Source organism: Schistocerca cancellata, chromosome 12, assembly GCF_023864275.1.
Source record: "Schistocerca cancellata isolate TAMUIC-IGC-003103 chromosome 12, iqSchCanc2.1, whole genome shotgun sequence".
Classification (NCBI taxonomy): Eukaryota; Metazoa; Arthropoda; class Insecta; order Orthoptera; family Acrididae; genus Schistocerca; species Schistocerca cancellata.
Window position 1 is genome coordinate 18122729 of NC_064637.1, and position 17628 is coordinate 18140356.

General features: G+C 43.8%; 1 protein-coding gene across 1 annotated transcript in view; it reads left to right on the top strand.

Annotated features, from left to right (window-relative positions):
• The window catches only part of LOC126109832 (putative carbonic anhydrase 3), a 123407-nt gene that overhangs the window by 47598 nt on the left and 58181 nt on the right, over positions 1-17628 (top strand). The window contains exon 2 of the mRNA XM_049914892.1: positions 11876-11944. Within this exon, the coding sequence (XP_049770849.1) occupies positions 11876-11944 (69 nt within the window). The remainder of the gene's footprint in view (positions 1-11875; positions 11945-17628) is intronic.

The window sequence follows — 17628 nt, forward strand, 5'->3', positions numbered from 1 at the left end:
CACAGACTTCGAGCGTGCTCAGGTGATCGGGTGTCACTTGCGTCATACGCCTGTACGCGAGATTTCCACACTCCTAAACATCCCTAGGACCACTGTTTTCGATGTAATAGTGAAGTGGAAACGTGAAGGGACACGTACAGCACAAAATCGTACAGGCCGACCTCGTCTATTGACTGACGGAGACTGCCTACAGTTGAATAGGGCCGTAATGTGTAATAGGCAGACATCTATGCAGACCATCACACATGAATTCGAAACTGCATCAGGATCCACTGCAAATACTATAACAGTTAGGCAAGAGGTGAGAAACCTTGGATTTCATGGTCGAGCGGCTGCTCATAACCCACACATCTCGCCGGTAAATGCCAAACGACGTCTCCCTTGGTGTGAGGCGAGTAAACATTGGACGATTGAACAGTGGAAAAACGTTGTATGGAGTGACGAATCTCGATACACAATGTGGCAATCCCATGGCAGGATGTGGGTATGGCGAATGCCCGGTGAACGTTATCTGCCTGCGTGTGTAGTAAAATTCGGAAGCGGTGGTTTTCTGGTCTGATCGTGTTTTTCATGGAGGGGGCTTGCACACCTAGTTGTTTTGCGTGGCACTATCACAGCACAGGCCTACACTGATGTTTTAAGCACCGTCTTGCTTCCCACTGTTGAAGAGCAATTGGGGGATGGCTATTGCATCTTTCAACGCGATCGAGCACCTGTTCATAATGCACGGCCTGTGGCGGAGTGGTTACACGGCAATAACATACCTATAATGGACTGACCTGCACAGAGTCTTGGCGTGAATCCTATAGAACACCTCTGGGATGTTTTGGAACGCCGACTTCGTGCCAGGCCTCACCGACCGACGTCGATACCTCTCCTCAGTGCAGCACTCTGTGAAGAATGGACTGCCTTCCCCAATAAACATTCGAGCACCTGATTGAACGTATGCCTACGAGAGTGGAAGTTGTCATGAAGGCTGAGGGTGGGCCAACACCACACTGAATTCCAGGATTACCGATGGAGGGCGTCACGAACTTGTTAAGTCATTTTCAGCAAGGTGTCTGGATACTTTTGATCACGTAGTGTAGTTCTTCCACAGTTTTTCGAATTTCTCACGCTATGTCCCCATATTTTTTTTTTTTTTACGTATACAAAAGCTACTTGCAGTGTTCAGTTATACGGCCTACAACCAGTAAGTTTGCTTTTTTTCTGGATTACTTACAATATTTTTTAAGTGGCAATGCTAATGTCAAGTGCCATCCCAAGGTTGGGAGACCATATTGTCCCAATGGCCTATTGTTAAATTAGCTGTGTTAGTATTTCACGTTATCTTCTTCTGGTTTAGCTACCTGTAATTTTTATTAATTTGCTCCTATTCCACATTGTACGTTTTTGTAGATTTTTCACCTGATGATGCGACTCCATTATCGCGAAACCGACCATGTAGAATCTTAGATTATCAACAGTGAACGCAACTTCCAGAAATTATTTTCTCTGCTGTTAATATGTGCTGTTAAAATTACTGTTGAGATTAGTATGAAGTCGATTTGATGTTGCTTTACTTTCTTTTGCAATACTGAGTTTAATTCGTCGTATGACATACGACAAAGCTATTCCTCAAACTGAATTTTACTGAACTGGAGATCAGGCAAATAATTCTTTTAAATATATGAACTGTGAATACCGTTTTATTACTTCAGTCTTACATCAGGATATGAGTCGCATGAAGCGAATAGAAAGCTCGCACTTCAGAGCACACACGAAAAATGGCTCTGAGCACTATGGGACTTAACTTCTGAGGTCATCAGTCCCCTAGAACTTAGGACTACTTAAACCTAACTAACCTAAGGACATCACACATATCCATGCCCGAGGCAGGATTCGAACCTGCGACCGTAGCGGTCGCGCGGTTCCAGACTGTAGCGCCTAGAACCGCTCGGCCACCCCGGCCGGCAGAGCACAGACGTTACGAATCTCAGGCTGGGAAGCAGACTGCTCGATACTGTTGTTCGACGATGGTTCGCAACCGTCGTATTGTCGTTTGAATTGATAGAAAATTTTCTGGGCGCAGGTAGGCTTTTCCGAAGTGCAGGCTCTAACTTGCCACACTACTTTCTGACAATTCTTCCGTACCGTAAGCTAGGTTTCCTTTTAACAAGGATGAGAAAACCTGAAACTTCCTGGCAGATTAAAACTGTGTGCCGGACCGAGACTCGAACTCGGGACCTTTGCCTTTCGCGGGCAAGTGCTCTACCATCTGAGCTAACCGAGCACGACTCACGCCCCGTCCTCACAGCTTTACTTCTGCCTGTACCTCGCCTCCTACCTTCCAAACTTCTCATTCTAGAAACATCCCCGAGGCTGTGTCTAAGCCATGTCTCCGCAACATCCTTTCTTTCAGGAGTGCTAGTTCTGCAAGGTTCGCAGGACAGCTTCTGCAAAGTTTGGAAGGTAGGAGACGAGATACTGGCAGACGTAAAGCTTTGAGGACGGGGCGTGAGTCGTGCTTGGTTAGCTCAGATGGTAGAGCACTTGCCCGCGAAAGGCAAAGGTCACGAGTTCGAGTCTCGGTGCGTCACACAGTTTTAATCTGCCTGGTAGTTTCATATTTGCGCACACTCCACTGCAACGTGGAAATCTCATTCATGAGGATATCTCTTTGTGATTCGATGTAAGTTTTAAGTCAACTTGAATTTTTATTTTTGTTGAAATAGAATTATTATTCCATCACATGAATTTCCCCTTACTAATCAATTACAAGTGTGGGTAACATTTCATTTGCATACAACTGTTTTCGATCAGTTATCAGAACAAGAGTTTCAAACGTGTCTTACGCTAGAAACCCGGCTTCTTTCCTTTTCTCTCTCAAAAGCCACAGAGTAAGGAATGGTGCAAAGCAGAAAACAAAGACCGAGCACAATGCCCTCTCACAGACACCTCTCCATAAACATTGTGAGCGTGTGGGTGCTATTCTGTCATTCTGCACAAGGGATTAATCTGAGATGTATTCTTTACCCTGTGGGTCCTGCAAGATGCAATTTCCACCCCCACACTACTACAGAAGTCAGACAGACGCTCCTAACGTTCTAAAGAGAAAAGCCTGAAAAACTTTCAGCAATAAGTACCTTCTGGAGTCGTTCGCTGTAAGAAAATGACACAAAAATTCACAAAATTTCTTACGTAACTAGTGGGATACTTGGGTACTGGAGTAGTGCTGGTTAGTGTAAGAAAAACATGCAACTAACGAAAATTATTATTTATTTTGCAAAAATTCTGAGAAATCACAATGACACTTTTAGTTATGAACTGAACAACTTATTTCCGGGTTCTTTTCGGAATGTTAAGTTACCTCTTAAGGATGTTGTTGTTGTTGTGGTCTTCAGTCCTGAGACTGGTTTGATGCAGCTCTCCGTGCTACTCTATCCTGTGCAAGCTTCTTCATCTCCCAGTACCTACTGCAACCTACATCCTTCTGAATCTGCTTAGTGTATTCATCTCTTGGTCTCCCCCTACGATTTTTACCCTCCACGCTGCCCTCCAAAACTAAATTGGTGATCCCTTGATGCCTCAGAACATGTCCTACCAACCGATCCCTTCTTCTGGTCAAGTTGTGCCACAGACTTCTCTTCTCACCAATCCTATTCAATACTTCCTCATTAGTTATGTGATCTACCCATCTAATCTTCAGCATTCTTCTGTAGCACCACATTTCGAAAGCTTCTATTCTCTTCTTGTCCAAACTATTTACCGTCCATGTTTCACTTCCATACATGGCTACACTCCATACAAATACTTTCAGAAACGACTTCCTGACACTTAAATCAATACTCGATGTTAACAAATTTCTCTTCTTCAGAAACGCTTTCCTTGCCATTGCCAGTCTACATTTTATATCCTCTCTACTTCGACCATCATCAGTTATTTTGCTCCCCAAATAGCAAAACTCCTTTACTACTTTAAGTGCCTCATTTCCTAATCTAATTCCCTCAGCATCACCCGACTTAATTCGACTACATTCCATTATCCTCGTTTTGCTTTTGTTGATGTTCATCTTATATCCTCCTTTTAAGACACTGTCCATTCCATTCAACTGCTCTTCCAGGTCCTTTGCTGTCTCTGACAGAATTACAATGTCATCGGCAAACCTCAAGGTTTTTATTTCTTCTCCATGGATTTTAATACCTACTCCGAATTTTTCTTTTGTTTCCTTTACTGCTTGCTCAATATACAGATTGAATAACATCGGGGAGAGGCTACAACCCTGCCTTACTCCCTTCCCAACCACTGCTTCCCTTTCATGTCCCTCGACTCTTATAACTGCCATCTGGTTTCTGTACAAGTTGTAAATAGCCTTTCGCTCCCTGTATTTTACCCCTGCCACCTTTAGAATTTGAAAGAGAGTATTCCAGTCAACATTATCAAAAGCTTTCTCTAAGTCTACAAATGCTAGAAACGTAGGTTTGCCTTTCCTTAATCTTTCTTCTAAGATAAGTCGTAAGGTCAGTATTGCCTCACGTGTTCCAGTATTTCTACGGAATCCAAACTGATCTTCCCCGAGGTTGGCTTCTACTAGTTTTTCCATTCGTCTGTAAAGAATTCGTGTTAGTACTTTGCAGCTGTGGCTTATTAAACTGATTGTTCGGTAATTTTCACATCTGTCAACACCTGCTTTCTTTGGGATTGGAATTATTATATTCTTCTTGAAGTCTGAGGGTATTTCGCCTGTTTCATACATCTTGCTCACCAGGTGGTAGAGTTTTGTCAGGACTGGCTCTCCCAAGGCCGTCAGTAGTTCTAATGGAATGTTGTCTACTCCGGGGGCCTTGTTTCGACTCAGGTCTTTCAGTGCTCTGTCAAACTCTTCACGCAGTACCGTATCTCCCATTTCATCTTCATCTACATCCTCTTCCATTTCCATAATATTGTCCTCAAGTGCGTCGCTCTTGTATAGACCCTCTATATACTCCTTCCACCTTTCTGCTTTCCCTTCTTTGCTTAGAACTGGGTTTCCATCTGAGCTCTTGATGTTCATACATGTGGTTCTCTTATCTCCAAAGGTCTCTTTAATTTTCCTGTAGGCAGTATCTATCTTACCCCTAGTGAGATAAGCCTCTACATCCTTACATTTGTCCTCTAGCCATCCCTGCTTAGCCATTTTGCACTTCCTGTCGATCTCATTTTTGAGACGTTTGTATTCCTTTTTGCCTGCTTCATTTACTGCATTTTTATATTTTCTCCTTTCATCAATTAAATTCAATATTTCTTCTGTTACCCAAGGATTTCTACTAACCCTCTTCATTTTACCTACTTGATCCTCTGCTGCCTTCACTACTTCATCCCTCAGAGCTACCCATTCTTCTTCTACTGTATTTCTTTCCCCCATTCCTTTCAATTGTTCCCTTATGCTCTCCCTGAAACTCTGTACAACCTCTGGTTCTTTCAGTTTATCCAGGTCCCATCTCCTTAAATTCCCACTTTTTTGCAGTTTCTTCAGTTTTACTCTACAGGTCATAACCAATAGATTGTGGTCAGAGTCCACATCTGCCCCTGGAAATGTCTTACAATTTAAAACCTGGTTCCTAAATCTCTGTCTTACCATTATATAATCTATCTGATACCTTTTAGTATCTCCAGGGTTCTTCCATGTATACAACCTCTTAAGGATAGGATTCGCTAATGAAATTTCTATACAAAGTTTAAGATCGTTATTGACTTGGCAGAATGGCTGATAGGCGCGTCTACTCAACTTGAATAATTATCCGTTAGAATGTTGCTAAGTACAGTCGAGGCTGTCGCGTGTGAAATGCAATGAAGTGTACAGTTGTGGAGGTTCAAAAATGGTTCAAATGGCTCTGATCACTATGGGACTTAACAGCTGAGGTCATCAGTCCTCTAGGACTTAGAACTACTTAAACCTAACTAACCTAAGGACGTCACACACATACATGCCCGAGGCAGGATTCGAACCTGCGACCGTAGCAGTCGCGTGGTTCCGGGCTGAAGCGCCAAGAACTGCTCGGCCACCGTGGTCGGCTGTTGTGGAGGAAATATGGGGCTTGCAAGATCTGTAGCGCACAATACTGTAAGCTGCGATAACTGCTGTCTGTGCCGCTCGCTGCTGACAAATAAGATAACTCTCGTTCTAGGTGGATTGACCTTCGCCAATCACTCTCCTTACGCCTTCATGAAGTCAAGGACTCCTGTTCGCCCCTAGTCTAACTATTGGCGTGGTACACCGGTCAGATTAACCAGTCCACTGCAATGACAAAAATTAGCTCCCAGGCGTTTAACTATAACTCTGTCCATTCACACCGCACAATAAGTGTGGCGGCTAACACAGTGAACAACGCTTAATCACAAGGACTCGATACAGAGTCGCACACCAATTCACGCTTGACAGAGGTGCTCTCCCAGTGAAGTACTGAGGAGAGACTTGTTCCTCTCTCCAAGAGCGACAATGGAATGGCCCCTCTCCACGCCAGACGTGAAGGGGTATATCTTTTGGTCTCTTCCATTACTCCTTCAGCTCAAGGCGTCAGGAATATCGTCTGCCAATCAGCATTGCTCTTCTAAAACGGGAGAATGACGTTTCGTTTCAGGCGACCAATCCGGAAATCTGTAGCATCGGCGTCTGGCGTTTGCTGTCTCCCTGTGAAAACCTCTGGAACTGCGTGCTATGTTTGTAAAGAATGCGTAGGCTGGGCGCTCCCAAACAATGTAGCGGAATTTGCTTTTAAGCTGAACACTCTGTCCTTCTCCCTTTCACTTGGGCAAATGCTGTCTGCTCTATGGGCATTCGCCGGCTGACGTAGATAGGTTGACTCGTCCTTTGAAGGGACCGGCCCCCCGGCGTGTGGTTTACTTCTCCCGAACTAAAAGCCCCTGCGACCGTTGTGTCTTGAATGTGTGTGTGTGTGTGTGTGTGTGTGTGTGTGTGTGTGTACGACAGCCTCGAGTATTTCAATCTCGGTGCGCACTTGCGATTTACTAGTTACTTGCATATCGTTTACATGAATTCATACAACATTGGCTTTATCTTATCGAGTTTGGGTTAGAATGAAGCGTCTTGTGTGGAATATGATTGTGAGGGCGGAATATGTAAGCAATGAACATCAGGAGACCACGACGCCTTACAACATCATCTCTGGCGCATCGTTTACCTGATAATTCATTAACAATGTAGTACAAGATTCCTCTAGTGAGTCTCAATCTGCCATCTGTATTAACTTCCATTACCTCTATGCAGTCGTTTCGCTGTAAATATCCCGGTACATATACTCCTAAATACACCGAGGCGCCAAGGAAATAGGAATGCGTATTCAAATACAGAGATATGTAAACAGGCAAAATACGGCAGTGCGGTCGGCAATGCCTATATAAGACAAGTGTCTGACGCACTTGTTAGATCGGTTAGTGCAGCTACAGTGGCAGGTTATCAAGAGTTGAGTGAGTTTGAACGTGGAGTTATAGTCGGCGCACAAGCGATGGGACAGAGCATCTCGATAAAGTGGGGATTTTCCCGTACGACCTTTTCACAAGTGTGTGGCGAATATCAGGAATCCGGCAAAACATAAAATCTGTGACATCGTTGTGGCTGGAAAAAGATCCTGCAAGAACGGAACCAACGACGACTGAACAGAATCGTTCAACGCTACAGAAGTGCAAGCCTTTCCACAAATCGCTGCAGATATCAATGGTCACCAACAACAAGTGTCAGCATGCAAACCATTCAACGAAGCATGATCGATAGTGGCTTTCGGAGCCGAAGGTCCACTCGTGTACCCTCTACGACTGCACGAGACAAAGCTTTACGCCTCGCTTGGGCCCATCAACACCGACATTTGACTATTGATGACTGGAAACATGTTGCCTGGTCGTATGAGTCTCGTTTCAAATTGTATCGAGCGGATGGACGTGTATGGGTATGGAGACAACTTCATGAATCCATGGACCCTACATGTCAGCAGGGGACTCTTCCAAGTTGGTGGAGGCTCTTTAATGGTGAGGGGCGTGTGCAGTTTTACTGATATGGGGCCCCTGATACGTCTAGTTACGTCTCTGACAGGTGACACGTACGTAAGCAACCTGCCTGATCACCCGCATTCATTAATGTCTATTTTGCGTTCCGACGGACTTGGGCAATTCCAGCAGTACAATGCGACACCCCACACGTTCGGAATCACTACACAGCGGCTCCAGGAACACTCTTCTGAGTTGAAACACTTCCGCTGGCCACCAAACTCCCCAGACATGAACATTATTTCTGCATATCTGGGATGCCTTGCAACGTGCTGTTCAGATGTGGATCTCCACCCCCTCGTACTCTTACGGATTTATGGAGAGCCCTGCAGGATTCGTGGTGTCAGTGGCGGAATTCCCTCCAGCAGTACTTCAGATAGTAGTCCAGTCCATGCCACGTCGCGCTGCAGCACTTCTACGGGCTCGCGAGGACTTACACGATGTTAGGCAGGTGCAGCAGCTTCCTTGCCTCCTCAGTGTATTTTGTGGATGCAGCTGTTTTCAATGGTTATTTTCCAATTATGTAATCATACAAAATTGTGGTTTCCTAAGTATTTCCGAGATACGATACATTCGATGACGTTGGGGGTGAATTGCCACTTCCTGCACCAATCGTTGATCCTCTGCAGCTCTTCCTGCATTTCACTAGAATTTCCTAGCATCGCGACTTCGCTGTATACATCAGCATCATCCATAAAAGCCACGTGGAGCTTCCGACGTTATCCACTAGGACATTTAGTGATATTGTGAAAGCTAATGGGCCTACAACACTCCCCTGAGGTATGGACGAAGTTACTTTCACATCTGAAAATTTCTCCCCGTTGCAAATGCCATGCTGTGTTCTGTTTGCCACAAACTCTTCAGTCTAGTCAAACAGCTGATGTGACATTCCGTACATTCGTGTTAAAGACCTAACATTAAAAACTTTGAATCGGTACATCCCGTCTCCTCTATTATCGCTCCCCTCTCTAAATCTTTCCGACCGCTGCACACACACACACACACACACACACACACACACACACACACACAAAAGTTAATGAAAGATTCTTACCGACCGCTGTTTCCAACTTCCAGAGACAGTACTTGTGCTTCAGCTCGAGAAACCGCTCATCAGCTGTCGGCAGTATGTGGTAATTCGCAACAGATAACACCCGCGCAGAAACAACTGTACGTTAAGTCAGTTTTTCCTGCTTGTCGGCCTCCCTGCTTGCGCACCAGAAGGAAAGGAATATGCGGACTGTGTAAGAGACCGTGCGGTACACAATTCCCTGCCACAAAAGGATACCTGTTCTCTAGTCCTACATTCATTCCGAAACTTACTTCTGGATTAATCGTCAGCTCAAAAATAGTTCAAATGGGTCTGAGCACTATGGGACTTAACTGCTGAGGTCATCAGTCCCCTAGAACTTAGAACTACTTAAACCTAACTAACCTAAGGACATCACACAAATCCATGCCCGAGGCAAGATTCGGACCTACGACCGTAGCAGTCACGCGGTTCCAGGCTGTAGCGCCTAGAACCGCTCGGCCACTCCGGCCGGCAATCGTCAGCTCAGCTGAACACCCGAAAGCACGCCATTAATCAATCACACCGAGAAATCATGACAGCCACCGCATGATTTCGTGGCGCCTGAGTGTGCATTATAGCGTCGAAGAAGCACTTGATGGATTCTCGTCGGCCGATGGCAACGGCGGCTGCATTCTCGTTGTTTTCGATTCACAAGCAGCTATAATAGTTTCAGCGCGGAAAGGCTATAGCGAATATAGAGAGTGAAAAGCCGCGCACATAATCGCGGTTTAAGGAGGTCCGGGTGCTCGGTTCCTATTTGAGATAGCGACATGGGGTAAAAAAGTTTTGCTTTAAACCAGACCAGCGGCAATTTGTATAGCCATTCGAACGCCTTACTGACGCTGCGTTACAGCACATTAAGCAAGACTTGAAACACGAACCAGATCTGACGCCCAGTCAAATTGTGTGAATCGATTAATTCCTTTTGAAAAAGATTTTAATTAGGCTGAAATTAACACTCAGCTAACGGCACCATTTCCAAGTAGTCCGTTCGGATTTTACGTACAAAATCATGCAAAAATAAAAACATGTTTTTCTGGGATGTTTTGGGAGCGCCCACACTTTAAACTTGTACGAATAAGTTCAAACTTTACGCGAAGGTAGATAAATGGATAAGTCAAAACAATATCTTTAACCGGTAATCTTTATCCCTTGTCGAAATACAATGGTATAAAGTCGAACTAAATGCAGCACGTACAATTCGTTCTTACGTGAACTGAATTCGCGGAAAGGGTTTAAAGCGAATCAAATCAATTTAAAAAAATGCATTCTTACAATAAACTTTAAAACTCACGTTGAAAAATCTAGCTTCATTCATTTTACGCGCAAAAAACTTTTTTTTTCTTTTTTTTTGCGCAGAGTGCTTCTACGTTTCAAACTTGCGAATTGGTTCAAAATTCGTAGGAAAGTGGACATACATGTAGTTAATAGGCGTCCTGTTGCTTTGTGCAGCTTCATCCGTTGCCACGACATAAACAACATGGCTGGAAATAATCCTATACCGCATCAGTCGGCGCCCAAGTCAACAAAAATCTGCATCTGTTGCCAAACTGTGGCGGTCTAATGTCAAAATTATAGTAGAGTAAAAGCTGGGAACCAGAATGAAAACTGCTCCTATCATAGCGCAAAAAAAGGAGAACATAACCTGGGCAGAGTTAGGGATATAAAAGAAGGAAACTAAGCCGGCCGGTGTAGCCGGGCGGTTCTAGGTGCTTCAGTCTGAAACCGCGTGACCGCTACGGTCGCAGGTTTGAATCCTGCCTCGGGCATGGATGTGTGTGATGTCCTTAGGTTAGTTAGGTTTAAGTAGTTCTAAGTTCTAGGGTACTGATGACCTCAGATGTTAAGTCCCATAGTGCTCAGAGCCATTTGAACCATTTTTGAAGAAGGGAACTAACCTTTCGACTTATCTGGCAGCTTTAAAGAAATTTAAATCCAAACATGCTGACATGTTCGCACTTTTTTACGCCTTAACCCTACTTCAGTGAGCTTTATTAGCTGCAATGACTTGGTAAACCTGCATTTGCAATTTATAGGCTAAAGTCGCTGATCTTGGGCCGAAAATCCAGAATATTTGCCAGCCACAGTAAACAGTACATAATATATGGATGAAGATCATACATGTAATAGCTAAAATAGTTTTTCTAAGGGAATAAAATTTCTGAGGGTGGATTAGTTCCTGGGGAAACGCTAAAACAATTTTTTTATTTCTCTTTTTTTTGGCGGGGGGGGGGGGGGAGATTGATTTTTTTCCCTGAGGGGACTCTTTGTCCCCCAAACCCAATCCATGCCACATATATGGTGATGAGTGTAAGAACAAATACACAAATTGATGTGCTTCTTGAGAGTAGGATGCATCTAAAATAGGAAGTATCGAGAGTGGAGGTGAATCTATAAGATGAAGTATCGCAGAGTGGGGATGCATGCATCCTAAACTTTAATGACGCATTGTGTCATAATGCACGATATGACAAATCCTTTGTTGGACGGCGTGATGTTATATGACATGACATCATGTATCAGATTACTTTACGTGACACGATGCAATGTGTTACTTGATACGGGTACTAACACTAACAGGTAAAAAAGAGCCAAGTGGTAAGATGTTTTGAATTATATGCATTTGAAGCTGCCATATAAGTCGAAAAGCTAGTTCCCTTTTACATGCCTAACTCTGCCCAGGACTTGCCTTTCTTGTGCTGTGAAAGGAGCGTATTTAATTCTGATAACGTGTATAGTGTAATTAAAACGAAATGCTACTCTAGATGACCTTGGGTGTTGCAGGTGCTGGAGACGTCCGCTGTGTAGTGGACCATGCGGCGGACAACGGCAACGGCGTCGCTTCCAGTTCAGGTGAGCTGCCGCCACGGGCGTGCCACACCGCGCCTTACGTAAGGGAGCTACGCACGCGACTTGGCAGTCGTAAACAGCAGGTTGGGGCTTAGAAATCTCACTGCTATTATCATTCACTCGTATGAAATTACGGTAGAGGGCAACAACCAAACACGCTTTGCCCTTGCGTGACTGTGTGTGTGTGTGGGGGGGGGGAGGTTATTTTACTCCTGGAACGTGTAAAAAGTGTTAGATCAGAGATCGGCAACAGCAGGACCGTATACGGACCGCGGAAGGTCGAACCTCGGACCGCCAAATACGTTCCGACGTCCAACTAAGTATCCCGGCGCCTCGTTCGCACTAGGCTAGTAATTTAGTCGAGTACTGAGTAATTTAGTAAGTAAACGTGTCTGAAAAACGAAAGTAGATTAGCAAATCATTTAATCGAGCCGATCCATTTCATTCTATTTTTCTCGGCGTGTAGCGCCTCCCGCCAAGCGTCACCGCTCACTCGTTCATTTGTTAAACAAGTCCGGACCTGCCGTTTCAGTCAAAGAGAGCGCCGTGGGCGGTGGTCGGTCTTCACTTCGTTTCGTCAGTCGCACGCACGCCGCGAGGCAATTATTCAGTTGTTTTACGATTTGTCGTGTGAAAAACCTTTTCGTACATGCATACCTACGTTAATAATGGGTCCTAAAAAGGCCAAAAGTGGACACTCAAAATAGTAAATTTTTGACTGAATGGACTGAACAATATTGTTTTACGCTGCTTGATAGTCTTCAAGCGGTTCCAGTTTGCTTAATATGTAATAAAACTGTCGCTGTTATTAAAAGTGGCAATTTAAAGCGACAGTATGAAACAAGGAGGTGAAAACTCGAATTGCCATAGCGAAGGAGGCATTTAACAGAAAGAGGAGACTCTTACGTGGCAAATTAGATAAAGGACTAAGAAAAAGGCTTGGCAAACGTTTTTGTGGATTGTGGCACTATGTGGGGCAGAAACATGGACACTGAGACGAGAGGATGAAAAAAGGTTAGAAGCATTTGAGATGTGGATGTGGAGGCGAGTGGAGAGAATAAGCTGGATGGAAAGAGTGAGTAATGAAAGAGTATTGGAAAGGGTTAGTGAGAGGAGACGTCTGCTGAAGGTTGTAAGAGAAAGGAAAAAGAACTGGTTGGGACATTCATTGAGAAGGGAGTGTTTGCTAGCAGATGCTTTCGAAGGATTGGTTTGTGGGAGAAGACTGAGAGAAAGAAGGAGATACAAGGTGACAGACGACATAAAGGGAAGAGGAAATTGTGCGGACCTGATGGCAGAAGACCAGACAGCCTGGAGAACTACCATGTGAAAACCCGCCTTTAGGCAGAACACTGATGATGATGATGATGATGGTGGAACAACTCATCAGCAATTCCACAAAAACTTTCCTCTTGGCAATGAGGCTCGTAAAGAAAAACTTCAGGTAATATAATTCTATCATATAATGTATAAATGTGATATGTATAACTGCTCTGTAAACTTATCACGATAAAATTTAAATTTAAATTACAGGAAAATCTCACTTCTTACGAAAAAAGCACGAAATTGCTGATTCGCTGCATGAGTGAGCAAGAAAAATCGGCAGAAGCAGCGTTACGTGTGTGCTGGACACTTAGTAAACACCAAAAACCATTTTCAGATTCTGAAATAATGAAAGAATGTATGTTGGAAGTAGCCTCGGCACGTTTTGAAGAAAAAAAGGATGTTGTCGCTGCAATTCAAAGTATTCCAATGTCGGCAAGAAGTAATACAAGAAGAACGGAAATTTTAGCTACTGATATTAAAAGCACTGTGCTTGAACTTTTGGTTGGTTGTTTTGCGGAAGGAGACGAGACAGCGAGGTCATCGGTCTCATCAGATTACGGAAGGACGGGGAAGGAAGTCGGCCGTGCCCTGTGAAAGGAACCATCCCGGCATTTGCCTGGAGTGATTTAGGGAAATCACGGAAAACCTAAATCAGGATGGCCGGACGCGGGATTGAACCGTCGTCCTCCCGAATGCGAACTTTTGGAAAAGGCACCAATCTACGCCATTGCACTTGACGAATCATGTAACATTGTTGATAATGAACAAATATCTATTCTCGTGACATTTTTCGACACTGAAAATAAGATATTCAGGGAAGAATTGTTCCCAATATTGCCTTTGAAATGTAACACTCGAGGAGAAGATTTATTCAAAGCTGTTGACGAATTTATTAATAATTCCCACATTCGTTATGATAAAATAGAGTCGCTTTCAACTGACGGCGCCCCCGCGATGATTGGCAAAGAAAACGGTGTAGGAAAGAAAATCACGGATCAGAGTCCAGGTCTAATGTCGTATCAGTGTACAATTCGTCAGACTGCCGTTTGTGTAAAACTCAGTGCTACACTGAAAGAAGTAACGGACAGCTTGGTGCAGTTGATTAATTTGATGAGATATCATTCTTCTCTTTAGCTCTGAAAGTTCAAGAAGTTTCTTTCAGAATGTGATGCAGCGTATTCTGACTCGTTGCAATACAACAATGTTCGTTGGTTAAGTAAAGGTCAAGTTGTTGAACGTTTCTGGCTAATAAAGGAAGAAGTAACCTCCTCCTTGCAAATCTTGGATACGCAGGGAGCAAAGAAGCATAACAGACGAGCGCAATATGCTACCTGTGGCTTTTCTGAAGGATATTCTGAAATATTTAAATGCGCTCAACATAGAGTTACAAGGGCATGGGAAATTAATATGTGGTCTGATACAAAGCGTGTCTGCGTTTCCTCGTAAGCTGGATATTTTTGAGAAAGATATTGCAAGGCACGAAGTTATTGATTTCCCAACAATTTTTGAGTATAAAAAAGAGAATTCTGAAAACGACATTGCAGTGTTTGTAAGATTTCTGTCCGATCTAAGGGACTAATTTGCTACAAGATTTCAAGACTTCCCAGAAATTGGAAAGCTGTCTCAGTTCCTAAAAATTCGTTATGACGTTGAGGAATCGGCAGAATGGACGGATGTGGCTGGCTAAGTTGTTCAGCGTTTCAAAGTCTTCACTTCAAATGGAGATAATCGACTTGCAAGAAGATATTTCTTTGCAAATGTATAAAAAAGAATCCACTGAAGAACTTTGAGGTAAACATGTTTCAGAAAAATATGAAAATTGTAAGAAAGTAACTATCAATGTGGTCACTATGTTTAGTTCGACATATATATGCGCGAATCGTCGTTCTCGAAAATGAATTTTTCGAAGAACACATATCGGTCAAGGATGACGGACGCCCACCTCGGAGACATTCTTCGCATTTGCTGTACCCCTCGTACACCGAACTTTAAAAAACTGGCTCAAGACGGGCGATGTAATTTCTCACATTGAATATATTACAACATTAACTGAGATTAACGGCCGTCTTTATCAGGTACCACACCAGATTTCCGTCCTTTTTTTTCTTTTTTTTTTTTCTCCAACGGTATCACCTCAGAGTAGCACGTCCTCAATTAATTGCTGGATGTATTCCAATCTCTGTCTACCTCTACAGTTCTCACTCTTTACGGTTCCCTCCAGTACCATGGAAGTCATTCCCTGATGTCTTAACAGATGTCCTACCATCCTGTTTCTTCTTGACAGTGTTTTCCATGTATTCCTTAGCTCGCCGATTCTGCAAAAAACCTCCTCATTCCTACCATATGCGTCCATATAATTTTCAACATCCTTCTGTTGCACCACGTCTCAAAATGCTTCGATTCCCTTCTGTTCCGGTTTTCCACAGTCCTTGTGCCACTGCCATACAATGATGTGCTCAAAACGTACATTCTCAGAAATGTATTCCTCAACTTAAGACTTGCGTTCTTAACTAGTAGACGTCTCTTGGCCAGGTATACCCTTTTCCCCAGTGCTTCTCTATTTTTTATGTCCTCATTGCTCCGTCTATCATGGGTTATTTTGCTATGGAGGTAGCATAATTCCTGAACTTCGTCTACTTGATCCTCAATTCTGGTAAGTTTCTCGTTGTTGTCAGTTCTGTCGCTTCTCATTACCTTCGTCTTTCTTCGAATGACTCGGTTCGTATTCTCTATTCATTAGACTGTTTTTTTTTCTATTCAACAAGTCATGCAGTTATTTTTCATTACCACTGAGGATAGCAATGACATCAGCGATACTTATAACTGATGTCCTTTCATCTTGAATTTTAATCCCATTCTTGAAACTTTCTTTTATTTCCGTCATTACTTCTTCGATGGGTAGATTGAGCAATAGGGGTGGAAGGCTGTATCCCTGTCTTACACTATATCTAATGCGAGCATTTAGTTCTTGGTCTTCCAGTTTTACTGTTCCCTCATGCTTATCACTCGTAACAGAGGGGAATCCTCGGACTTAAAAGTATCTTCGGGCATTCCTTAATGCAATGTAGGAGCATTATTGATCGCTGTATATGTGAATGACCTAGTGGATGACGTCATCTCACGCCTTTCCTGATAAGTCAGGAAGTTGTGACAGTCCTGCCTGTTAATTAGTGCGCCTGACCTCGCAAGATAATGGAACAGTGTTAATAGGACTTGGCGATAGTTGTACCGAGTTACTCGGAGCTCGTAGCCTCTCCTTACTGAACACACAAACCGAGTCAATCCAACAAGTGTAACGCCGCCTGCGCGAGAAAATCTACCCTAGTGGCAAGATTGAAAGAAAATTGTCCTAACAGTCCTCTTGTAAAATTACTGTCGCTTGTGGCTACAGGCTATCAACACATTACTATATAAGATGAATATCATTGTTCAGCAGCCCAGCACCGTACATCCAGCACTGGAAACTCAGCAATAAGAAAGGCAAAGTATAAGTGTAATAGGTTTATTCGTAATTCCGACTACGAACGGCCGGCCGCGGTGACCGAGCGGTTCTAGGCGCTTCAGTCCGGAACCGCGCGACTTTTACGGTCGCAGGTTCGAATCCTGCCTCGGGCATGGATGTGTGTGATGTCCTTAGGTTAGTTAGGTTTAAGTAGTTCTAAGTTCTAGGGGACTGATGACCTCAGATGTTAAGCCCCATAGTGCTCAGAGCCATTTGAACTTTTTTTTTACTACGAACGTGCAGTTCGGTCGTACTAAGAGGACGTGGTGAAAAGAAATTCCTCCGATTTTTTTGCGTGAAAACTCTTAAAGCGTTTTAAAAAAGCACAAATGTTATTAACACTCAATATATTTATTCTTCGTGTGTACACATTTGTAGCACTCTACCGCTAGAAGTCTCTGAAGCGATGCGTGTAACATGGCAATGTGTAACGTAATTACACACATAAAAAAAATTAGGGTCACCCGGTTCCCTGAACTCCTGAAGATAGACGTTGACTGTGAATACTGTATCACAGACACATTTCGTTTGACTGTTCAGAAATGTCACTAAACCGGCCCAAAGACGTAAACAACCACGCATGAGCAGCGCCTATTAGACGGATGAGGTCCACAGTCGATCAGTTCCAGTCATTCCACCAGGAAGGAGGTAGACAGCTCTTGTTGTCTGTAGTTCAACCATGCCTAGACGGTCAATACCGCGGTTCGATCGCGTCCGCATTGTTACTTTGTGGCAGGAAGGGCTCTCAACAAGGGAAGTGTCCAGCCGTCTCGGAGTGAACCATAGCGATGTTGTTCGGACATGGAGGAGATACAGTGATACAGGAACTGTCGATGACATGCCTCGCTCAGGCCGTCCA